Source organism: Rhea americana, unplaced genomic scaffold (genome assembly GCF_003343005.1).
Source record: "Rhea americana isolate MKP2758 unplaced genomic scaffold, rheAme1 scaffold_129, whole genome shotgun sequence".
Lineage (NCBI taxonomy): Eukaryota > Metazoa > Chordata > Aves > Rheiformes > Rheidae > Rhea > Rhea americana.
This window is the reverse complement of record NW_028185361.1, coordinates 896,709-923,549: the sequence shown is the minus strand read 5'-3', so window position 1 is coordinate 923,549 and position 26,841 is coordinate 896,709. Positions and strand designations below refer to the sequence as shown.

General features: G+C 36.7%; 1 protein-coding gene across 2 annotated transcripts in view; it reads left to right on the top strand.

The window, feature by feature from the left end:
• ADAMTSL1 (ADAMTS like 1) overlaps window positions 1-26,841 on the top strand; it is a 207,596-nt gene that overhangs the window by 25,195 nt on the left and 155,560 nt on the right. The window contains exons 3-4 of one of the 2 annotated variants that reach the window (XM_085326227.1): window positions 5,892-5,937; window positions 16,620-16,856. In XM_085326227.1, the coding sequence (XP_085182353.1) occupies window positions 5,892-5,937; window positions 16,620-16,856 (283 nt within the window). The remainder of the gene's footprint in view (window positions 1-5,891; window positions 5,938-16,619; window positions 16,857-26,841) is intronic. The other variant, XM_085326228.1, reaches the window with a different exon arrangement.

Sequence of the window (26,841 nt, the reverse complement as noted above, 5' to 3'; positions counted from 1 at the left end):
CATATGAGATTCAGTAGTGTATTTTTTTTTCCTCACTGGAACTGTGGAGAGATTGTCATTATTTTGCTGAAAAACATTTCTTTTTATTCTTCCTTTTTATTTTCTGCCTTTCTTGACTAGTAAGCAACTTAAAAATATTTTCCATGTGATGGAAAATAATGTAATGGCTTTCTGTATATATACAATATACCTTGTATGTGTAAGTCTAAAAGCTAAAGACACTTTCTAAAAGTTCTTAAGAAGAGCAAAAATACTGCAGTGACAAACCAACCAGAGAGATTAGCTGTATGAAAATAAAGTCTCCTTAAATCACTCTGACCTGTTTTTTCCCCTTTCTTCCTTTATTTTTATCCAGTTTTATATTTGCTATCTTAATTGGATTTGGCTAGTCATGTTTTACTGAGGATTTACAGAATATTATTTATTAAGAGCTATTACTTAGGGACAATCCAGCTAGCAATCCAGCAATAATGCAAAGAATTTAAATGTAAAAACTGCCATGCAATCCATTCCACTCAGCAATTTGTAGAGCACAATTCCGAGGTCTGCCTTACTTTTGAATAAATTTGATGCCAAACTTAAACTCCAAGAGTACATAGAAACTACCCAGAATAAGAGTGCTGAGTGAGTAAACTGTTAGAGTTGTAGCTTATTGCTATTGCTGTAGCATTCACAATGAAATTCTCAAAGTTTAACCATTCCCCTCACCAAACTTCTAAAGTTTAAAAAGAAATTGTGATTGAGCCTAGTCTTACCTTTAGCATAGAAAGGCTTATCTTATAGGGCAATACATGGATTGTCTTCCTCTGAGCCCTGTGTGATTCTGGCTACACTGCTAATAGTAATCAAGTTGGTATATCATTAGCCAGGCTAGCTAGCTTAAGGTTACTTTGGTTATTCTAGCACAGTAGCACACAATATAAACAAACAAACAGTGTAAACAAAATGTTAACAGAGGTTGAGTTCTACAGCAAACATTCAGCACAACTTCAAGAAGCATCAAGTAGCCAAACACAAATAGTTGTTTGATGTGCTAACATCAGCGTTAAGACAACTTTGCCTTGGCGACACAGATGCGTGTCATTCAAACACGTCATTCAAATTCTGAAATGCCCAATCTGCAGCTCATATTTTGGTTCAAGCTATGTGTTAAATAAAGTTGATTTTTCTTACTGTTTTTTTAACACAATCTCTTTTATACTATGTATGGTCAAATTCCATAGTGCTTGCCTTGAACCAATCTTCAGCAGTTCTGTTGGTTCCCATGAATTTATTCTAGGTTCACAGCAGGGTCTCATAGAGTAAAGCAGGGTATGGTGTTTATTTATGCTAGTCCCGTGTTCACATCTGTCACATGCACACAAGTCAATGCTTTTTTAATTTTAATTATTATAATTAAGGAATACTGATTCATGCCAAGATTGTGGAAAATATTATTAATGCAAACATTATAATCTCTAATCACTTTAAGTCTCTGATATTATTACTGTGTAATCGCACTCTCATTTTAGGTCAATATTGTATGCTGCATCCCACATGTGGAACTTTGGCAGTCAGAGAGATAGGATTCATATTTTGATTTTCCTAGCTGGTTTACCTCCTGTAGTAACTGAAGGTAGTATTTTGCCTCCTGGTTGTTTATTTTGCTACTCCTACAGAAAGAATATTCATAAGATCTGTAATTAATTTTTTTCAGAGGAAGTTGGCTTGTGTATCTGTGCCCACTTTTCTCATCTTGAAGTTAACTGTTCCTGTATCACATCTGGTATTTATTTACTTCAACAGGGTACAGCAGTCTTCTAAACCTAAAGAATCAAAGATTGTACATGCAGGCTCATCTGCATATCAAAATGCAGGAGTCTGCACAACACATTGTGGCAGACAAGTAGCAAAGTAAGGAAAGGATAACATTTTTACGTAGCTTTTCATCTTGCTGTCAATTGAATGAATGTGAAGTTGGGCATGCTGTACTAGCATTTGAAAAAGTAAATTCAGGTGTTCAGACAGTTCTGGTGCATCTTCATTTTTCATAATGTTTTGGTGCCCAAGGCTTGCCCTGTAGCTAAGTTTCCTTCATGAGAAAGGGGTATAAGTGACTGAATAAATCAGATTCTGTCTTTGCCAGAAAAGGAGAAGTAGAGAAATCTCAGGATGAGAGAAGGTGATAAGGCTCTTCAGCATTTGGAAGGCAGTTAAGAGCAGTCGGATGAGGAAGGAGAGCTGTAAGACTGTTAACATGTKTGAAGCATTGCCACATGTGCTGGAGGAAGGGGAAAGCTGACTTAGTCTCTCTCATATACCATGGGAGGAAAAAGGCTCAGTGTGTTTTTCTCATGGGTACAGTGTAGGAATCAAAACCCGTCCTGCAAGAAAAGTTCTTAAGGAGTATGAAAATAAATGGGAGTGAGAGTTGTCCAAAATGACAATTTTCAAATCCCTATACTGGACCATTTTATCAGAATTCAGATCCATTAAAATAACCGAMCTCTGGCTCCTAGTTGCATGCTTATGTGGAGCCTTGTTTTTTAAGAAAAGCATTTCAGACTTTGATGACCACTGGTGAGGTCCCACTCTGCAAATCTCTTTCATCACATTTGATAATTACAGTTAAAGGCAGCTTTGGCGTGAGGCTGTTATTCACTCTGGCATGGATTATTACAAGGCTTCTCATGCAGACCTTTGTGGGGGTGGGATTTGAACTGAGACTCTCTAGAAACTGAAGCATGAAGAAAAATATAACAGGGTGTGGAGTTGTTTACATTAAACGAAGTGAATATTTTAATATATTTAAAGTTGTTAACCTCTCAAACACTTTACTGGACGCAAATGACTAAGTTTGAAGGATGAAACTTGATGCCAAATATCTTGTTTTTCTTTCCTGGTCACATGATAATAATTGCATTTCAAACCAACTCCCCAGCTACCTCTTTCTTCTGCAAAATCCACTCCATGTATGCCTGATAATACAGAAGACTGTAGAGATATATCTTACTGCTCCCATTTGTTGCCCCTCTGGATGATTTCTGCCTTTTCCTGGTGGTCATGCGGATTATTTGGCCTAAAGGATTCTTACTTGTATCCTACAGAGATCAGAGGATGTGATGGTTATGTGTCATAACACGATCTCCCGACTCTGCTGTGATCCTTCCTTGCAGAGTTACATGCTATGTACTGTGACATACTGCAAAGCATCGCCCTGCACAGAGGAGAAAATCTAGTCTATTCTAATGTCATACAAGGTGTTGTGTATTTCTCTCCAGCAGTATGAAGATCGCCAGATGGTTTCAGCTTCCCTATTTTAAGCATAGACATGTTCAGAAATTGAGCTTACATTCAAAAATCAAGATTTATTCCCCTTGAAAAACTTTCATTTAAACATGTAACTTTTTTTTTGAAAGTCTAACGATCTATTTTCTACAAATCCCATGGTTTTTAATACAGAGGTACATACCTGAGTTCCAGAGAATCTGGAATGTTGTCTGCAAATAGTGTTGATCTGAAACAAATTACTTAGCAAACCTTTGAAAATATATCAGCTTGATCTGAAAGCAGTTTAACTGCTTTTGATTGATGGGTGATAACTGGCAAATTAATAAGCTTTAAAAAAATCAAAAAACTTGATCTCGGGGGTAGACAGCGGGTTTTTTGCAAGACTGGTTCTTAATATTCATGRAGCATCACAGCACTATTTACCTCCAAAATTTGTTCTGAATAACCCTTGCCATTAACCAGAGAAGGGAAATTGGGAGAAAAATCTGAGTAGTACTGTGACGTATGTCTAATGAAAGTACTCAGTGCAAAGAACAAGCAAAAAGTGGTATTTTACTTTAAATCAGACAATACAAAGAAACTGTGAAAATAGGGTGGGGCAGCTGATAGAAAGGAAGTTTACATTTCCATGTCTGCTCACTGGTTATGAGATTAATAAATTACAGTAATTGAAATGACAGTAACAGCAGGTCTGTGTGAAGCAAAGACATTTTTGATGGATTGTATATCATTTGTGAGAGACACGTGGGGTATGTGTCAGGCTTGTTAAGTAAGTTATTTAGTGTGGTTGATTCATGATGTGCTAGGACTGCCTACATGCATTTGAATATACTTTTTCTCTCCTATCTATTGRTGTAAATCAAGAGTACCTCTACTGAATGCAGTACAGTGTCAATAGCTATAGGTTTGATATGCATCAGAATATCTTTACCAATTTGTGTACATTATTCAGGAATGCTTGTGAGGGAGGTGGAATGGTTTGGTTTGGTTTYATTTTTAATGCCAGTATTGCCGTACTAGTTCATAGCCTACTGTGGATATAATTTTTGCTATTGTGCTGCTAAAACTGTTTTTCCTAGTGCTGGATACCCTGTGCACATTTTTTACTTCTGCCCATGCTTTCAATGATCAAAATTTACTTGAATGAATAATATAACACTACAAAAGCATTGCACTAGTGATATATCATTACGTTTTTGATACCATTATTTATGTGCTAAATGCTATAGAACAGAGATTTTATGCTTATATTTTTTGTGCTCTTCTGAAAAAAATGATAGATTTTATTTTCTTGTTTATCTTCYCTTGCAGTCATTTACACCACTATGATATTTTGCAAAATAACTTTTACCCATATTTTGTACTCATAGAGATGTAAATGACTCTTGGAAAAAAATCATATTTAAGTCATCTTTTTTCAAGTATGTGAAGATGGGTGGAAGGAAGGATAGTTTCAGCAACTTAAACRAAATCTATTTATCTTATTCCAGAGTTAATTCAGAATGAAAAATGTTCTTCAATCTTTAAAAAAGAGAAAAAAAAGAACTCACAAAAATGCATGCAGATGTTATCCTTTCTCTTGCATACTTCAAAAATATTCTGGATTTAAAACTTTAGCCTTGACAGCCATTTAGTCCTCCAGGAATGTATGCTTTGTTAAATCCTGAAAAACAGTTGTGACATTATAAATTATATAACATATTAAATTAYGTAAAATTTATAAATTATAAATGTAAGGAATTCTATTCCATTGAAGGATAATTTTTAAAAGCCAAGTCCTGCATTCTGACCTCCACTGGATATTTTCTCTGAACTCATAAAACRTATGAAACTCTAGCTAAGGTCAAATACTCAAAATATACACCACTGTGTGCTAAAGACATATCTGAATCTTGACCTTTCTTATGGAAGCCCTGTTAGCACCAAAACTGGCATGGGTCTGCTGAGTGGAAGGAGGAGAAAAGTCTTGGCAAGCACATGCAAAGGAACATGTAAACCTTGACATCTGCAGGGTGCAGCTGCCCGATGGCTTTTTTGGACACTGTTCTGCAGGAGGGATTTGGGAGTAGAGTGAGGCTGGTGGATTGGTAGGAAATTTTATGGTCTCCTTCCCCATATTAAAAGGGGAAGAAGCAGTGTGGACGCTAGGTAGCTATCCTGTTGTTCCACCCCTCTGTGAAAAGGCTTCYTTCCTCCCACTGCACAGATTATTCCCCAGCAAAGCCCAGCAGCTCCAACTCTTTGTCAATGCTAAGACATGTCCCTAGGTACAGACAAAGCTGTACGGCTGTGAAATCATTGTAGTTAGCTGGGAGACACAGGGCATCATTAATGTGATTAAGACATTGACTTCCTGCTAAGCTGACCTGTACCTCATTTACAAAGTGATGCTGCCTTCAAGAAARCCATTTTTAAGCAAAGATAGAATATTGGCTGTAGTGGAATTCATACCTCAATTTTAATATGTAGACAGGGAGCCTTTTACTTGGGGAAAGCTGGCTAGTGGGGGGATTAAGTGCTTAAGAGAACCTGGGAGGAAATATATTGATACATTTTGTGTGTTTGATTTTTGTATTCAGCTATTAATGCTTTTTGGTTTTGTTTTTAATTTTTGGACACAGGACCTGTGAAGGGCGAAACATCCGATACAGGACATGCAGCAATGTGGTAAGGACAATATAACTACGATATATTACAAATCATCGCATACGATAGTGATGTCCATATAACGTAAAACAATTCAGGAGTAATGTGATAACAATAATACCGTAGCTATCTAAACTACTTTTGTCTCACAGGACTGCTGGCAAATCTTTTCCTGTTTCTTGAAAGCTGGAGTGGTTACGGCATAGCATGGTGCTCAAATTGTTTGGATGGGATTGCCTTTCTAAACAGAATGTCAGTAAAACTTCAGACCAGGTCTGTGTAATTGCCCTGGCACAGTCAAAGACCTCTCAGATTCCAAGTATTGCTTTGGTAACTGTCTCGTTCATAACGGGCAGTCTGTCAGGGTTGAAGATTAAGCTGTTAAGGACTGAAGACACGTTAGTGAGAGATACATGTTATTATTCACTTGTGCCCACTCAGTACTGGAAATAAGTAGAATGTCTTAGTAAAGCAGTTTTTGATGGCCTGCTCTAGCATTATAATTTTGACAAAGGCTTTTACTTTTTTTTCTATAAYAGAATATGATTTTTAATACAATAAAGTAAGAAGCTTCAAGGTCTGTTCTCAACAAGGTGAAAGTATGTTTCCACTGGTGAAAGCGGAAGTCAAGACTTTACTATGGAAAATTCTGTTGTGTGCCAAAAACTGTAAAAGCTCTCGAATTACGCAGAACAACGTCAGTTCCATCAGTAAAGATGGAAAAGGAAGTCAAACGTTTGCTGAGCTAATCTTTCTTACGCTTCACATGGACAAAGTCAGAAGCCTTTCAATAGGTGCTTTGTCTGCAAAAGTTAAAAAGCTGAAGTTAAAAAAATGAGCATGTTCCCTCAGGTTTGCCTTGTATTCTCTTTAGTAGACCACAGTTCACAATGCAAAGCATTGCTTGCTTGTGTTTGAATTCTTGTCACCCATGCGGTAAGAATTATGACCTTCTTTCTCACACTTCTGCCTCAGAAGTTGGTTCTGGGGTCACTGAAACTTTCCATCCATCTAGACATCTGCTTCGATAACTTGCAATGACAGTCAGTAAATAGGCCTGCTGGCTGATTTCACAGTCCAGTGTGCAGCTGTAAGGCATTTAGGCTCCACCACTACCTTTAAGAGAATGGGAAGATCAATTTGTTTCAGCCAAGTCACATGCTATAACACTACTTAGTACGACATAGAAAAAAAGAGACTGTTTGGAGCTAATTTGGTTTAAATGAGATCCTGAATTTTATTTTAGTTTGAGACTGCATGCATGTTTTAACAGTCCCCTTCTTCTCCTGACCTGCTCTTGGGTACACTGAGAGAAGTGAAATATACGAGCATCCTACTCTCCATGCGTTTGTTATTTCTGGATCACCTTGCAGAGAGGCTAGGATTTTACCTATGTTGCAACGCTTGTTTTGGAATTGTTGAGCAGAACTTTCCAAGATAAAATAAATAAATAAATAAAATATTATTTTAGTTAGGTTCTGTTTTGGACCTGTGAGCCTAGACAGTTTTCCTGCAAATTAAACCTTGCATAATTTTGCCAGGAAATTCCCTAACTTACCTTGTATTTGACAATACTGGCTCCAGACTTTGCGACATGCCACTGAGGCATCCAACTGCAGAACCCTCTTAATTACACAACATCAAATAATCCAAACTGAAACTTTCAAGGTGCTTTACTCTGCTGAAATCAATGGCTTGTTTGTCACTGAGTTTATGAAGACCCAAGATTATGTTTATAATTTGTAACCCCTTTTATTACGGACTGTAAAGGATGGATGGTGCTACACTGTTCTCTGCATCAACAAAAGGATACAGTGAGTTTTCATTTAGTTGCTTTTGCTAGACTTGCCAAACTAGAAATATTTCAAACTATATCCTCAAGCTTTTGACTGCATTAGACTTCCATCAGGCTTTTCAGAAATGGCTTTATGCTGTTAGGAAAGTTCTTGGCTATATCCACTTTGCTGGCATCTGATTTCAGGGGAGAGCATTTTCCAAGTATGTTGAATCTTTGATTCTGATGTTACAGTCTTCCATTTGCCATCTTTACTATTCTGAGATACTGTACACCAGCATTCCCACTATCAACCACTGCAGTCGTACTGCTGCAGTGATCATCAGCAGAAGCTGACCACGGCAGGATCCATGATCCATGTCAGGATCCTGCCATGGGCAGTGGTGACCCCTAACCCTGTATTCGATACAACTCTGAGGTACTTTGTGCAGAATTAGTGGAAACCTAAAACAGTTTGGGAGTCCTTGATAGGCATCTGTGTTCTGAAATTCTCTCTGTTGCTAAACTCTGTAGCTGTACTGCTGAAATACTGTAAGTCTCTAATAAAACAATCTTCTTTTTTATGAAATCCATTGTGTTTCCCTCCAGAAATCCAAAGATGCACACACGCAAGTCAGTCATGGAAGCAATTAGTTGCATGGCTTGTTGTAGAATTCTGCACTGGAAGACACACAATCACGTGTGTATTTTTGTTTACTCAGACTATCCTGTTTAAGATTCTATTCAAAAAGACATTTGAAAAGCAGGAGCCAGACCCAGAGAGACCTGCATTTACATCTATGCTAAACTGTAGTCTGTCACTGGAAAGTATGAGTAAACACCCTATTCTACYCCTCCAAATGAAGCTCACCTATCACACATTATGGAAAATTCTTTTTGTTTTCTGAGGAAATCAATATGTCCTGAAATGTGAGCTTTCATTATGACTAGCTTATGCATAACTTGAGTGCTCTTGTTGTTTTTTCATAAAAAAAATAGTCCTTTTATTTTGTACAAATCATCTTTTCTCTGAACTGGTGTGCCTTTGTTGATATGAAGGTCTTCTTGCAGAAAAGGATGAAAAGTCACATAAACTAAAAGTAAACTATTTGGAAGGGGAGATTAGAGAAGGGGAAGAATACTTCTTGGAGTTTGTCAAGGAACACATTTTCATAGGCATTCATTTGCAAGATTTTACTACAGCTGATTTTAATTTATCCTGAGATTAAATTAAAAAAAGGGAATAAAAAAGGAGAGAGGAAAGGAGAGAGAGAGATGCATCCATTTCTTAAGTGGCCTGTGTTTTTCTAGGGACATGGAACCCTTTTGCACAGTAGACACTGTAAGAAGGTCTTAGGTCTAAAAGCTTCTGTGTAGTTCCTCAAAGAGGAAATCTGATTCAGCATGTTTGCTGCTTGCATTGCCTGATAATGATCATAAAATGGAAAGATTTGGGGTATGAAGCCACACATGTAAATAGTGAAAGAAAGAATGAGGGAATCTGAAGATGATTTAGGATTGAATTGCATCAGTCTTTTTTCTTCTTAGTACTGTTTCCAAGTATGCTTCCAACGATTTTAGAATGTAACCATGGAGGGAGGGAGGATTTTTCATTACTCTGAATGCAATAAAAACATATTTTTGTACCTGGCTGGGTTGCTATATTAAACACAATGCAAAATAAATACAAAGTTTGCAAACTATGAACAGAATTTTTAGAGTGAACTTTTTTTTTTCTTTTTTAACTATCACACTCAGTTCTTTCTTCTGAGTGTACTCTCAGTTGTCAAATTCTCTTCAATTTTTGTATAAGGCTATCATGCTACCTTATTTCCCTTTGTATCTATTTCAATCTGACTGCAGTTACTACAGGAATCTGCATTCTCTTCCCTCATTTACATTGAAATCTATCTGAACAAAATGTGTTGGAACATATAAAGTTTTTCTCCCTTCTTTCCTCACTGTCCTCAATTATCAAACCCGTTTTCATGATTGAAAACATGCCGATTTTCCCCTGATGTTTTCCCTTCACTGCACTGCTTCCTGAGTAAAGCCAGAAAAACTGARAAACAGGAGAGCTGACATTCCATTCTCAAAGGTCTTTACTTTCAAACACTACACATAAAGCTATTCTTGAGATACTGATGATTCCACATGAAAACAAACAATGCCAGAAGTTGTGCGATGCTCTTAATTCTTTGTACACAGTTTAGAGCAGTTCTGCAAGTCTCAGATTTAATTTGTAGATTCTAGACCCCATTAATCAGACCACCAAAACTTGTAAATATCATTTATGGTTCTTCTTATATATACCTCAGTTTCTTCAGCTGGCTGAAATACCAGTTCTAAATTATAATGACATTCTCCATTCTTTGGCTTGCATTCAGACAAGCTACTTCCATCCCTGTTTCTTATCATCTCATGCTGCTTTCTGTACATGCCAGAGCCAACAACGTACAGCCCACTTTAAATGAAATTACGCTCTTTTCTTGCCATGCACCAAAGTCCAGCCTGTTGGAAACTGTCAAACCTAAACTTCCAGATAGAAGAGTTCTTGTTCTCAGATGTATTGTACCGATTTGTGTGTTTGAAAGCACCATTACCAGGTGGAATTTTGTCAGATTGACCCCAAGTGAAGAGTGGTATTCATTTTTTCTAACATTTGATGGGTGCCACATCAGAAATCCTTGTGAAATCTTTTGCAGTCAAAGCTCCTGGTTTGGACTTTGCCATATAATTTTCCCATCTTTCTGCTTCCCATATTTGTGTTTCCTATATTTGAATTACCTGCAGTGTGAAAAATAGCTTTGTCTTATTCCAGGGAAAAGAGCAACTATATGTACTACATATATCTCCTTACTAACCCCCCATGAAGTTCATTTTCAGCTTACTCTTTAAGTGGAATGTCTTCCACACTAAGATCTTTTATTGTGACTACAGTGTGTTCTTCAAAATCCTAGATTTTAATAACTACCATCTTATTTTTGAACAGGTGTATTTTAAAACCTCAACATTACTGTGTCTTGGCTAGGAATTATTTCTTCATTCTTGGAAACAAGTTGCTAATAATAGCAACTTTGATTTCTGGATATGCTCCCTTGTCAGCAAGAAGACTTGTAAATCTGTCTATGAAAAAATAGAAAAAAAATGCTATGATCCTATGTAAATGCATCAAAAGTAGTTGTAGACCAGACAATCAGAATGACTTCACAGTGGCATTACAGGACTGCTCACTCTGGTTAATTCGTACAATTTAATTGCAATATTTCTGATAGTAACAAGCTCTTAATTTGCATATCTATTTTTAATCTGTGTGGCATCCATAGTGCTAGTATGAAAGTACACTTTAGCATTTTATTCTTGTATTTGTTTTTGATGGAAATATTTGAAAGTTTTTAAAGATGAAATACAAGTTTCATATTTAATTATTTGCCAAAAAATGGAAACATGTAATTTCTTCTATTATATGTCAAAACTGATTTTGCAATAATTTCTAATGGCAATCATTCTTGGAGGGTTGGGTTGATATTTCACTGTTACAGCCATCATGTCAATTTCCAATTCATTTTCATTTAATATAGAGTAGAAGTATATACTGATGCTGCTTATTTATCTGGTTTGTATTATTCACCCCATGCTATTCTCTGTAGGATAAAGCAGTGTCTTGGGATTGTCACAGAAGGCTGTAGTATTTGCCCTACTTGATCTAAACAGTTAGTCATGTGCCTAACCTATTTAGAAGTTAGCAAGAGTAGATCAATGAAAAATCTGGATGTAAGAAACTTGAATTCAAGCATGTCATTCAGCAAGTCTTCAAGGCCAGGTGGAGCTTCCATTTTATCYCTAAATCTCCTATGTCTCTGTACTTGCATCTGAAATTCTTATTTAGTGTTAGGCAAATGCCGGGTGGGGGATCTCAGCACTTCTTTCTCAGTAAAGAAATCTGTGCAGCAGAAATTCATGAAACTGGGTCAATAAGTTGTTCTGTCAGATGCTGCACAGAATAGTCAGATTGTTAGTCATTTTTTGGACATAGGAAAAGTTCCAGGTRTAGTAAATCATTCTTGGCCTCTGCAAATATACAAGCATACATATTGTAAACTGTTTTAAGGTTTCTCAACTGTTTCCACCTTTTGGAGCCTAGATACAATCTTTAACATTTCATCCACTAAGTAAACTTTAAAAAGCTTGACCCTCTTTTGTCCCATGAAATCTGATCCACCTATCACCGTCGAGGGACATCTGGGATTCATCTTATCTTTTCCATTGAGTAATAGAAATTGTTTTGAATGGGGTTCAAGCATGGCAGAACTCCATAGACTTTATGAATTACGAAAGGGTCCAATAGGAGGTCAGGTTAAAAAATTTTTTAGGACTTGAGGAAGTGAATGAAGCTATAATATAATATGGCCAGGATTAGGTGATGTCTACGAGGTGAAGATGAAACTTCTCTGTTTATTTTAAAATAGGTTTCATACATCAAAGGGATTTCTGATCATCTTTAAAATGATGTATATTTTCATCAGAATGGAGGAAATCTTGACATGATAGGAGGAACTGAGATTGCAGGTATCCAGCACAGGCTCAATGTTAGAAATATCCCACTATCCTTCAAAGCTTGAAGTTCATGAAACAGTCATTCAGGGCTCACAGAGTTGATGGAGGAACAATTTTTTCTCATTCATTAGAAATTTTCTTCCTTAAAAAGCCATGATGAATAGGAACCTTGAACAAGACTAGACTAACATGAGTCTCTCGATTTATTCTTTTCTTCTGATTTTTTAAGAAATATGATCTCAGTGCTTCCTCTTATCTGTAGGTACCCACACATAATTTCCAAAAGAAAACTGAAACAGTATGATTTGAATATGTAACCAAGCTAGAGTAACCTGAAGCACAACTGTACTGCTTTTGCAGTCAGATACCAGTAATGCCTCAGGCTGCAAGCCAGACCTCCTACCTGGAACTTCGACCAGTTCTCCTAGCAGAACTAAATAGCCCATATCCAGATATGCTACTTTGGGCTCAACACTACTCTAACTTGGCCCTTGACTTTTGATGGGCACAAAATACTGGCACACTTGTGTATGTCTACCTCCTTATTGCACAGGTAGGCATACTACCTAYGGTTAGACTGGTTATTTTTCCAGGATCAGATCCTCAGGTGGAGTAAAATATAACCTCACTCAAGCCAAAGAAGCAGTCAGTGCTAACAGCTACAAGAGATCTTCTACCACCAAGCCCCCACACATGTGCTGAAAGTCATCTGATTTTTCAAAAGGGGAAGGATTTTGTGGAGTCTGTGTTTTCTCCTAACCAGGAGCCAATGCTGGAGAAATAAGGCACAGAAAGCCTATGACAAAAAGGGAAACACTCTTATATAAAGGTGTGAGAAGTGTTTAGAATGAAGTAACAATTTACTACTTGAACAAATATGCAATAAAACAGTGATTTTGATTTATCTGCTATTTCAGCAACTAGAACACTCATTTACAAGCTGCAAGCTTATATCTGTATTTCATTATATGATTGCACAAAGCCCAGCATGAAGAGGCTCTGGTCCCCACTGACATATAATACAAATAATAAACAATAATTTTAAAAAGCCAAAGAAAACATAGACAAGAGATTAATAAAAAAGAGCCAAGGTCTGCACAGTTTTCAGTTTTTTAGTCTCAATAAGCTGTGTCTGATGAAGGGTAGTATTTGTGCAATAGTATTTCTTAACATTGTCCATTAGGGTACAAAAAACATTATACAGGTCATGCAAGTGTTATATGTTTAAGTGAAGGTACATGTGGTTTCCTAACTGAAAGAAGAGTTCCCTAAAGAATTCCCTAGGGGAAAGGGATCTACAAGGCCTTGAGGCAGATTTAGGATTTGAGTAGGAGAGAAGTGACAGGCAGACTCTCACCCTTTTTCATATCTATGTGCTAAGATAAGTATGCATGTYTCCCTTTGTGACTGTTTTTAAATGTATTCTTCCAATGACTTCAAGTTTCACATGAATTTTTTTTTAAACACAAGATCTATTATTTAAATCCATTGTTTTATTTTGATAGTGAATCAAAGACTGGAAATATTTAACATTTGGTCCTTATCACCTGCCATGTCCTGAAAGTTTGTTATGTTGACCATACATTTTTTATTTCTTTGATTTAAAAATAAAATCCTGCCAAACAAACATGATATTGAATCCTGTACAAAGCAGGATTATGCACTCTGTATGTTGTGTACTTTATTGGGCCTTTCTGTCTTTGTAAAAATAAAGCTCTTGCAAGCCAGGAAGTTTGGAAGGCAGAGCCAGGCTTGAACCAAACAAGAGAGTTGGCTTGCATCTCTGAGACAAGCATAAGCCAAGCCATTAGACCTGATTGTATTCGCTTACGGAAAGAAAAAGTCAGAGAAGAGTATGCACCAGTAGATTTTGTGGCAGGAAGTTAGGCCACAGTGTTCCTCAATTCTTGCCTCTTCCATACTGAAAATAGAGCTAAAACAGGTCTTGGGTCAAGCTGTAATTGTCCTCCTCATCCTCTGTTTAAAAAGAGAACAGAAAGTCCATTTTTTCTTTGAATTACATAGCTGTGGAGGAATAATGAAACTCCCAAATGTTTTTCTGTTCTTTTCACTCTGTTCTGTTGCCCAGACTTTGCTCTGTGTCAGCAATTTGCCCAGATGACAAAACAGCCTGATTTGCCTATAATTTCTCCTGGAGATTTTAAAATAAAACTGAAATGTATCCAACATTTACTTTTTCTTTTATCTTCCATAACATATGAACAGAAAAGCTGTATGTTGTCTGAGCCCTCCCACAGTAAAATTCCAGTTACAAGCTTAGACTTGGAGTCTTTGCTTCCAAAGAGAATGAATAAGCTCTGCTTTATTGCCCTTTGGTATACATTATTCTAGAGCAAACTTTGGTCTGATTCCCTTTTTTCCTGGTAGGCCTTAACCCGTTTACCCTCTTGTAGCAATAGGACTGTTCTTAAAAACCAGAAGAACTTTTGGGAGAGCTTGACCAGTGTGGTGCTTGAATGGCATCACAGTCAAAGACAAAGGAAATTAACTGAAAATTTGCTCTCACAATAGAAAGCAAGYTAAGTAAAATCTGTAGCTTCAGGCTAGGACTTGTATCTGTGCATAGTTCGCTGCAGGAAATACTTGGAGTCGTGCTATCCAACATCATTCATCATTCAAAGGCAGTGGCCGTAACTCACTACAGAGTCAATGGGAGACCAGACTGGTTATTCTGGGTTGCAGGCAAGAGTACATATATGATAAGTTTATTGCCAAGATTCTCCCATTTTGCTTCAAGAAGAGATCTGAAAGTTTAATATTTTAAGAGAGGTTTAGTTTTAGACTTATTACTACACAATGATACTTTAATGTTATAAAGTGACATGCAAACCCCACAAGATTCTTACTAAAAGGTGTAATAATCTGCCCTCTATAAAAGAAGCATCAAAGAGGAAGTGAATTAAGATGTAGAGAAGGATCTGGGAAACAAAGATGATCTAAACCTGAGCAGGGATACTTTGCCTCAAAAGCAGCACAACTTTCCTAGCAGTGAAATCTGCGAAATTGGGTTGTTAAGAAAGTTGTTAGAATTTCTAAATGATGAAAGAGCTATTTTGAGGACAAGCAGAGACTATTGAAATCTTACAAGAATATTCTCTGATTATGTAGTGTTAATATATGGYAAAATCCTTTCCCATCAAGTGTTTAATCCACATTTATGCCACCACATATATTTATATATATATGATGTAACACTCCCATGAGGAACAGATTTCCTTACAGCAGCAAAATGGAGGACTATGGGGTCTTAATAATCTAACATAGCCATGTTGCTAACACTTATAGTTCTCATGATATTTAATGCTTTTCCTAAAGCTTCATTCCTTTAATTGTGGGGGAAGTTCTGGTTACTTCCAAAGAMATAATGAATTTCTAGCCTTTGTGGTTGATTGCAGAGGAAAACTTGAAAATATCAGTTGCCTGAACAAGAATCAGAAACTAGAAAGGAGATAAAAAGAGTTTATCTTTTTTTGTCTGAATTCTCATGATTTTAAAGCTTTATTTTCTTGAGAACCTGGCTAATGATTTTCAGTACTAAATCATGGCAAGAAAGTATCTGAGGGTAAAAAAAGCCTTATGGGTCTCGCCTCAGGGAGATAAATTAACAAGAGACTTTTAAGCCGTGTGAGTGGTCTTTGGTTTTTTTATAAGAGAATGGTGCAGAGTGCAGTGTTWGTATTTGCTTTTGGTACAGAGTAGGGTATGTATGTCTCACAAACCTCTGACAGGATTAACAGAATGATTTTTTAGAGATTTACCCATCGTATGTTGCTGATTATGTGAGTTATGAAATCATTGCCTCTCATAGGTTGAAAATATTAAAATTTATATATCATTTTTATTGTGTTTTCTGCTATCTTGCTGCTCTACCAACTGATTTAGGTCACTGRGGAAAAAAAGCTTGTGAAGAATGCTTAAATAAACAAATAATTCTATCAAGTRATTTTTACTTTCTCTCCAAACAAAAGGGAAACAGCTGACTGGAGGAGAGTGGGTATGTGCACACACATATCCACATGCATGCACAAGTGGGTGATTCAGTAAGAGCGTTTCAGGGCTGACAGGTTCTGCAGTTAAGCCACAGATGTGTAAATATGTTTCTTATGTCTCAAGCACTTTTACCCATGGCCTTCATACTTTTCATTACTTCTGTAGAAAGAAGGACAAAAAAGGTATAGATATCTGGTTGAATTACATGTATTTATAATAATCTCTACTATTTCAATAAGTGTGTTTGTCTAAATAGACAAACTCCTTGCATCCAAACRCTGTAAAGTGCAACTAGCTATGCAGTACTGTACCTACTTGTCCTAAGCAGACTTACTGATCTTTTTCTCTTTCTTTCCTCCAGGACTGCCCTCCAGAAGCAGGTGATTTTCGTGCCCAGCAGTGCTCTGCTCATAATGACGTCAAGTACCAGGGACAGTTTTATGAATGGCTTCCTATCTCTAATGATCCTGACAATCCGTGTTCGTTAAAGTGCCAGGCCAAAGGAACGACTCTTGTTGTAGAATTGGCGCCTAAGGTTCTAGATGGCACCCGATGTTACACTGAATCACTGGATATGTGCATCAGTGGCTTGTGTCAAGTAAGAAGTCTTATTCTCATGTCTTTCCTAATTATTTCTTCCCTCAAATACCTACCATACATGTGCTGTCTTCTCCTCCATACCTATACCATTATAGATCTTTCTTTTATTTGTCTATTATAATTTTTTATGTGGTTTTCTGCTATATTGGAAGAGGTGGACAAGTTCAGGCAACAAAAGCTGTTTCTCACTTTATGCTGTTCCCTTGTTTTTCTTGGAGGAATGCATTCTCACTCTTCTGTAGTTAGCTCCACTAGCAGATCCCAATTGAAAGTATCCTAAGAAAACAGTATTTTAACTTTTTATTTTGAAATTTTGCAAGTCTAGGAAATTTCCTAGACTTTGTCAAATTTACTTTGTCTTTGAGGATTATTGTTCAAAACACCTCATGGCAACCCAATACAATAGGCACTAAACTGTGAACTCTGCCACTGACTTGCTGCAGAATTGAGCAACCTGCTAAAGTTCCTTAGGCCTCAGTTTCCCTATCTATTAAAAGCTGGGTTTGGGGGACTTCATTAACCTTTCACTTCACAATGTATGGGACTCCACCAATAGAAATGCCAAGTATTGGTTCTCGTTTTTTTTAACTGTCCTTGCTGATTGTTCAAGTGATCTATTGGCTTCCGAATTTTTCTTACTTGTACTGAATTACTTTTATATTACCTTTGTGCTTTTACTTCCATAGTGCTATTCTTTTGAGCTATGTACACCAAACTTTTGTCTCCTGAACAGCAACATGGGCTGCAGCATGACTGTAGAGGAAAGGACATTTGTTTCGTCCCTGTGTGTGCTTAATACACCTAAGTACTAGAAAAGTCTGAATTGATCAAGTTTCAGTGCCCAGTCTCACTGGAATCTATGTAGACTTGCAATACTGTCTGTCTTCTTGAGTATTTTCAGCCATGTTATGTGTCTTTGGAAGCTTGCCTCCCTGTTCCCTTTCTTCCTGTTTTTCCATTCTGAGCCAGAAGTAGTCTTTCAGTAAATGKAGTAGAATAGCCAGTTATCCAGCTGATGTCATTTGTGGCGTGAAAAGGGGAATCATCTAGAACTCTTGATTTCAGTTGAGTGTACAAGTTTCTGAAAATTTTTATTTGCCCAATGAGACATCTATATTTCTGTCTTGTAGTTTTCAACTTTTTTTTTTTTTTTTTTTTAAGAAGAAGCACAGCAGTCTGGGTAGGAAAATCACACTATACCAGGCTAGAAATTAGGAGCAGTGCATTCAGGCCCTGTGTCAGACTCGTTTGTGTTTAGGTCCAAATAAAAAAGCATAGCTATCTGCAGAGTTTATAAACATCCATTATGTAAACAAACTCGTTTGCATTCATATTCCTTCCCATTCCTGGAAGACTGAGCCCAGCAACACTATTACTACTGTGACCTCTGATACTACTTCTTAACTGTCTCTGTGGCTTTGGCTGGTATTTTCAAGATAACCAAACAAGTACTCCAGCACTGCAGTTCTTGAGGAACTTAAGTGAAACTAACCTTTTTCTTAGATATGTAAAAAGAGAGAGAGAGAGAGAGAGAGAATGATTTTTAATGAATCACTGCATACTTTTAAAGACCTTCAGCATTGCTTTAAAAACATACCAACTTCAGTTTCTCCCTTAATATTTTCCATGCAATGTACAAGTTCTGCACATTTTTGAGGTTAGCTAAATGAATACAAATGTTACTTTCCTCACGATTAATTATTTTTAGATTTCTGCAGATCCTATATATAAAACAATTCAGAATCTTATCACAGCACATCCCTGGCTGGCCAGTCATATCTTCATGATCATAAAGCTTCTACATTAGAAGTTCCAAATTAGATTACAATTTGCTAAAATTATAAGCTTTAGGACAGCAGCTGATTTACTGTGTATTGTAGCAGTATCTAATATAACCTAAGCAATCCAGAAAGATAAGCATTATGAAAGTTTACAGCATAAACAGTGAACCTTCTTTAGAAGTAACATACACCTTTGGCCTCTCTGAAGTTCTCTTAAAAGAATGTGAAAAGCAGAAGTCTTCAGTCCATTTTGGAACCTGAAATAAGGAAAAATTTTGGTATATAACATCTGTCTGGGTAAGCTATTCCTGTAAACATAGTGAATTCATGTAAATTTTAGAGAATAAAAACTGTGTTCTTCAAAGTTAATTCTGTGCACTAGCTGCAAACCACCACTTACCTGAAATGATTAGCACACTTTATATATAATGGTTATTGGTATTAATAGTGCTTAAAAGTTCACAGTGATCTTTGCATGTTCAATGACATTTTCGTATGAGTTGACTCCAGAGCTGTGTGATTCAGAGCTGGCAACTGTAATAATACAAGGGCATGGAATTCTCATAGCTKCAAAAAATGGAGCCTCTTGAGCCTTGAATTCATTCTGCGGTCTTGGAGACTCCAAAATGACATTTTTTTTATTTAGAGGTTCTTTGCAATAAGTTATTTTATTATGTCAGAGATGCAGAGGTATATTTTCTGGATTATTCAGAGTAAAACCACTGCAAAGTAACCTTCAGTTTGCCTTCCTGGTGGGCTTGCATTGATCCAGGCACTGTTTGAACTGGGTCTTACGGATATGTATGTAGACTGTTCTAGTATGTTCTTCTGATTATACACCTAGGTATGGTTTTCTTCTGCTYTTGTTGGCAACTGAGCAGGAAGTGAATCTGGTTCAGCTAAAACATTTTATAAGCCATATAAACATGCCTATTCAATTTTTATTTGTGTGAAAAATAAGCAAAAATTTGTGTGCACGAGTGTGCAAAAGAATCGTGATTTTGTATAGGTGTCATATCAATGTATACTTGCATAGGCACAATGCATTTTTCCCAGCAAATCAAACAATTGTGTCAGTTCACTGATCTAACCAGAGGGCTATTTCTTACCATATAAGAGGTTGGTCAGCTTGTGGCCGGTTGAATGCCTCCAAGCTGTTCCTGAAGTTATAAATGGCAGAAGTGAGGAGTCAGTTGAATTGCCTTCTACGCACCTTGCTACTCTTTCCTGATTTCTCTTCTCTGGTACTCTTCAACATCTTTCACTCTTATGAGCAAATATTCATTTGTTCATGAAATACTGTATGTGAAATGTGCAAGATCCTTTATCTTTTAATTTTAACATTGTTTGGAGTTTTAGAATTATCTGTATCTGTATTATGAGCCTTTGTTTAATTAGTAGTTTGTTTAATTAGCTGAAGCTTTGCTTTATGCATTGATCACACACTCGTTAAACACAAAATCGGCACAGGCTTCTGGCCATATTCATGAAGCAAAGCCAAACTTCTGTGCTTAGAACAGTTGTTTCCCTGAGTTCTTAAAAGAGGGTGATTAGAGGTTCTTAAAAAGATGTTTACTTTATCTTTACTTATAGAAGTAGGGTATAGGAGAGCTTCTGTTGCTGCTGCTTCAGTGCTACACACACTCCCTGGGACAGGACAGTAAACTCAGCCAGCTCAGAAATCATGCAAGYTGTGTATGTCTTGCCTACCTTCAAATTATGTACTATGAAAAGTAGACAACAACAGATGGGCTGCCTTTGTTCCTTGTGTAAAGCACTTAAGAAATTGATAGAAATTTCACACATACATCTATGGTAGTAGGTACCTTCCTTACAGGCAATAGAGACCTAAGAATGTCCTGACTTCATCTCCATATTTTTTAAATACAATTTTAGTGCTGATGTTACACATCCTTGCACAGAGAAAATAGCCCTTTGGGATGCAGGTTTTGCAATTCTTGCAATGTCCTAAGAAGATCTCTCTTAATATTTAGGATTAACTTTGAAAGAGTTTTCAGAAATGCTGAGCATTGATTTGTTTCTTCCTGGAGTTTTATCTTTGAACACATTCAGGATGGATTTTGACAAATACTCTTCTTCAGATGAAAAACTCTTTTCATATTGCCTCTCATTTCTTCCTAATTGACTTGTTTCTTCTATTTTAAATTCCTTTCTGTATGAATCCCTGTGTTATTTCARTTCTTTTTTCTTTCTTCTGCTTTAAAAAAGTAAAGATTACCTTTCATATCTAATCTTTGGGTCTCATTTTGAGTTCACTTTAGAGTACATTATGCCTCAGTTGTATAGTGCAGCTAGCTTGAACCACCATGCTAAAGTAAGCAGACTGCACTTTCGGAAAATAGAGCTTCAATATTCCACATTAGAAAATGTCTATGTAAGTTTATTTAATGGTGATCTAGCACAAAGCATTTTAAAACTACCCATTTCTRGTTTATTTTTTCCTGTTTTTAAATATATTCCTGTCTACTTTAAATTCWTTATGGGGTCTTACGAGGATAAAGTCATTTGCCCATATGGCAGCTGAAGCTGCAAAAAGATCCTTCTGAATTTTTGTACGTCAAGGCCATGTCCTGGTCTCACTTTACCAGTGATCCTCAGCTGCACCTGTGAAAACTAAGAGGAGAAACTGGCTGTATTTTGTGGAAGCAGCATTTGAGATCCAGCAATGAATTTTGGTACTGAAGAAAAGAGTTTCCTGCTCACCCTCAAATTCACTGATGATAACAATTTTAWCTTTCTGTTTCCATTTTTTAGAACTAAAAGTGTATTGTCTGTCAGGCTGGCTATCCTAAGAATTTATTTCTATACGGAGAAAAATTGGATTTCAATATATGTGAAAATTTTCCCCTGGCTGCTCAATGGTTGAGTTGAATTTGTAAGGAGGCTATTTGTTTCAGTTTGTTTTTCTTGTAATATCTCAAACTATACTTTTATTTAAAATCAGATTTGTCATTTTTATTCACAGTTCACATTATCATCCACAGTAGCAACAAAGAGAGTCAGCTGTACCAAGCATATGTTAAAATACTTACTTCTCCACTCTGTTTTACGCAGCTCACACCTAATGTTAAATCTCTCTTAAATGGAAATACCATCAGCACTTTCTTTTTTTTTCTTTCTTCCTTTTCAGAAGAGTTAGCTCAAAATAATTGAAGATTTTGCCCCAGCCCTTTCAATTTTTTGCAATTTTAAAAGATATACTTGTGGGGTTTGCCTTTTTTTCTCTGTGTACAAACAGAAATGACTGGCTCTTCAGTAAGAAGAATGCAGGTTGCTGTCAAATGCTGATAGAAACTAAACTGAGTGGCAGTAGACATTTTAACCCCTCTAATTTCCTTCAGTTTTAGTAACCTCTACTAAAACATCTCGCAAGAATAAAGCAGGTGGATGTTTGCAGGCAAAAGATGCAATAGTTAAATTGAAGTCTTTTAACAAGTTTGTGGTCTAGTTTCTGGTGTCTTCATTTCTCAGTCATTCATGGAGTAGGCTGATAGACTGGCAACTGCAGCCACCTTCTATATTCCAAATGGCTTTTTCCTACAAACATTTTCTTCCAAAGATCAGTGAATTATTTGACATTCACCTGAGGAAATTTTCTGTTGTATTTTCGTTATCTTACATTCTAATGAAAAGCCAGCCCTACATAGTGCTCTCCAAAGTCATACTGTGATTTGTTAATTGTAGAGACTTCTATTTCTGTGATTGTCAGCTGATGTGTTTTGTTTTGCATTTCACTTTTTTTTATCCTCTTTTGTCTCATAAGTTTATGTGACTGCGGACTGTGCCCTCTCCTGCCATGCCACTTGTGCCTAGTTGGATATTTTCCCTTATTTATTCACTCAAGCAGGTGGCTGTTTGTGCAGCTCTTTCTTCCCTCACGGTTTCATACTTTGCCTGGTAAACTAACCTCAACCAGGATGCAGCAGTGAATAGAAAGGAACATGGCTTCTCATGCCCTGAAAGCCCTGTGCCCCAACACCAGTAGTCCGTGAAATCCATTGGGACTTCTGTTAATGAAAACAAAATATCTTTCCTGTTAYCCTTTTTTTCTAACATTTCCCTACTACAGTCTAAAAACCTTAGACTGTGTTTCTGCTGAAGRGAAAATATTTCATTTTCATTTTTGACTTGCTCTATTTTCTTTATCCCTGTCACTTGTTCTTCTTGTTATCATAGTCTTCATACWTGGTTATCCGGCAGTTTAACTTTTATCTTTTGATTGTGCCTATACCAGAAATATTTCTTTTGTTAACTCTCTGGCAAGAAACAGCAAGAGAACCAGCTTTTACTTTCTTGGATAATTAGCAAAGGTTATTAGGWGGTTTTTCCATCTCCAGTGTTAATGGAAGAATCTGCATGTTGCTGTATGGCATCAAATCAGGATGAAATTTATTACTGGGTTATTAAATATGTTGCTAGACAGTTACTTGCTGCACAGTGTTTCCAAAAAATAGGTCCCATCAATATCACAGCCAAGCCCTCACCTGATGTAGATGAGTATTGTTTTTGTGCGGTCATATTCATGAACCAGGTGCTTGCAGTCCAGCCTGTTTCGTTTATTTGTACAAACGGACTCTGGCCCTCCTGTTCTGCTCTCCTAAGGATCCAGCTTCATAGAAACTGAAAAAGTTCAAATRGGGCAGTTTCTCTGTCTACGGGTAGTCCTTCAGAACTCACTGCCTCCRCTCCATTCGCACAGACGTGCACTCATTACACAAACCTTGATTTTTTGATGGAGAARATAGAAGCTTGTGTATTGCAAGCCATGGTGAAGTGTATAATCTAGGGTTTTACTTTAAACATTTTGGCCACAGCTCCGGGTAACAGTAGTCCTTCTGTGTTAAAAATCATGACAGCCACGACAAAGCTTACGGCATTTTCATATCAGAAGGTTAGACTTTGAAAACGTGTATAACCAAGAACGCTTCATTTTGACTAATATCTTGAGGGTATAGCTATGTAAGCTCTCCCCCTAAAAAAGAGAAAAAATGTAGCAACTGAAAGACAGTGTAAATGTGATTGCAAAATTTTTTTTTTTAAGGATGAATAATTGTAACATTTAGTGGAATGGGGCCTGCTAAAGAGTCAGTAAGAGTCACACTAGTCACACAATGAGACGTGTGTTTAGGATGTGGCACACTGACTGGATTCATATGCGTGCAAGCAGGTAAGAGCTGCTGACTCCTTTAAAATTCTCCAAGGAATCTAGATGAAGGAAGCTAAGTTTTGCCTTCGGTTACTTCAGAGTGAACCTGGAATAATTTTACAGTAGTCCAGGATTATCTTGCTRTTGATGATTAGATGTTGATGCTAATAGTCTGATTGTTGTTGTTAATATTGAAAAAATATGAAATTACTTCATATTTATGCTGGAATAAAAGAAAGATCTATATTACAGCTCTAGCAGCAGGATTAGAGCTGACAATTAAAAAATATATCATTTCTAAAAGTAGGTCTTCAGCAAAGTTTACTAGTAACTAAARATAATTGTCCAGCACTAGAAAGAATAGGATTTTTCTCCTTCAAAAACTGCCAATCTTTCTCCACTACATTTTTCCATTTTGCAGGTTGTCAGTTAAACAATGCTGCATCCCAAAAATGTTTGCCTTAGTGTCTAGCATTAATGATGATATTAAACTCTTCTTTAAAGATCTGCTATCAAATACAAAAAGCAGTAATTTTTAACCTTAAAAAAAAAGATTATTTAAAAAATGTTAAGGCATGAAACAAAAAAARAAAGTTTTTTGAAGTTCCTGTTGCAATGGAATTGCAACAAAGAAAATTGAATGTATCTCCAAAGCTATAATTCATCTCATACTGAGGCATAAGATGCACTCAGCTATGGATATTTTGCCAGAAATATATTGTGTGTAGTTCCATACTGCTTCTGCAAAAATAAAAGCCATTTGTGTTAACTATTAGCATTAAGTACAGGTGCTGGTATTTTTACATTCCTTATTTGTGAAAATTTGAGGTTAAAAAATTTGTGGTAGGTAAAGTAATTGACGGTGAATCACCCAAAGATTTTAGACTCATTAACTCTAAAAACATTTTCAATATAAGCAAGAAAGGACCTGTATGAGGATTTATTTGTTTGTTTGGTAAGGTTTGATGATTTAATAGATGAGTTAATAGCATTTACATGCAAAAATGTGACAAATGTGAATGTCTCTGATTGTACAGGGRTTTGAAAGTACACACTTTTCTCATACCCTACCTTGCAGACTTTTCCACAATGAAGATATTGGCAATTAAATATTTTTCTTCACTGTATTTCTACATTTACACTATATTTACTATACTATTATGTCCTATGTATATACAACATGTGTATGCATATACATGTATGTGCATGTTTGCATATTTATTATCTGTTTTATCATGGGCAGGGGCTGCGCTGACTGGTGCTTGATCTCAGCACCAAACAGTGGCTCGTGTTCTTTTTTTACGGGGATGATCATGCTATATTGCTTGTCCATCTTTTGAACAATCATGATTTAAGGATGGACCGTTTCTCTTTGTCCCATATAGAGAGTCTTGCTGCACTAATCCTTTTCTTTGTCCAGCTCATCCCAAAAGATAATCATGRTAACAGCATCACTTGAACACTTTTATGTTTGGTACCTTGATGTTGTAGTCATTAGCGCAATAAACCTGCTTGCTACAGTTAAAACATAGATTTTAAAGAACATTGATTAGGTGGTCAAATCAACAGGCTCTTGAAGGCTCATGAAGCTGCCTCTGGCTCCAGCTGTCCCTGTGAGCTCTTCCTGCTTACTCCTTAGTTTGGAACAAGATTCCTTTGCACACTGTCCACGAGTGCTCCAGATCAACTTCCCAGGGTGAGAATGAAAAAGCCTATGACTCTTTCTGCCCTGACTGAAGCCTTGGAAGAAAATGGTCTTTGTTTTTCTATCGTACAAAACTCTRTGCCATAATTGTAGTGATGATTCTCACCCATGCTTGCTACGATAATTTACTGAGTTTGACAAGGTTCTATTTTTCTGAACTTTAATTTGGCATACTATCTATTCAGTGAGTGTAATTTCCAGTACAAGATTTTTATCTGTATTGCTGCTTTACATTCATACAAGAGAACTAGATATGTTCCTCATTTACTCATTTAGTGGTAAAGCAGGAGGGAACAGCCTCTGCTTGGCTAAGTCTTTACAAACAGGCATAATTTGTGTTTCAAATATGGATTCATTATGAGGGGCATTCACTCCCCCATGACAGCTTCTACTAGTGATCTTTTTCTTCTGTCAATGCTATGGCAGAAGTCAGGCTGAAATAAAAGGAAGTACTGAGAGAAAAAAAAGTCTAGATATTTACATGTTGCTGAGGTTTCAGTCTTCTGTAGTTCAGCTACTTCTGTACTTCGGTACTTCTGCCTTCTGTTTAGAGTTTGATTGTTTTTTTTCTCAGCTGGAAACCAGAAATAAAATGTAGAAGGTGCAATAATGACTCTAGTATCTAGACATGAGAATGACTATCTTCCCYTTGCACATAGAAAGCATTATAACAGGATTGATTCCAAGCTATATTTTAGCTTAGCCCAGCCTTCTAACATAATGATTATAATTACTTGGCRGTTCTTGAAATCTGTACCAAGCTCCTGGGCCTGAATGTTCAAAAAGATTTATTTTTTTGGAGTATGTTGAAATGTAGATGTGCTATAGGGAGAAAGTGTTTCAGAAAGTCTTGAATTCTTGATTTCTGCTGGTCAGATGTTTTTGAAGGCTATCAGCTAAAGTCATCAATCATTCTTTGAACTTTTTTTCTAATATTCTCAATCCTCATCTGCTTCTGTTCATAGTGATCTTTCATATGGAAAGTGAGTCTTAAGTTTGTTCTTGTTGTTAATGGGTATCACTGTTCTGCTAAGAAATAAGTAGCTTTTTGCACAGCATGCAGTGGTTCCAGAACAGAAAAAGAAATGGGATATTAAAACCTAATGACCTCAGAACTGTAATATCCAAATGCTTAAATTGTTCTCACTGTGCTAGGTAAAACATTTTTGTGGCAGAGAGTGGTAAGGAAATGGTGATATATTCATTGTGTGAAAGAAGCTGTATTTGCACTATTAGGCCTTCACTCCCCAGTCCTGAGCTATCAGTTTTCCACTTTATGGTCCAGTAGAAATTGGCATCACTGTTGCGACATCGTGTTCTGCTCCTTCAA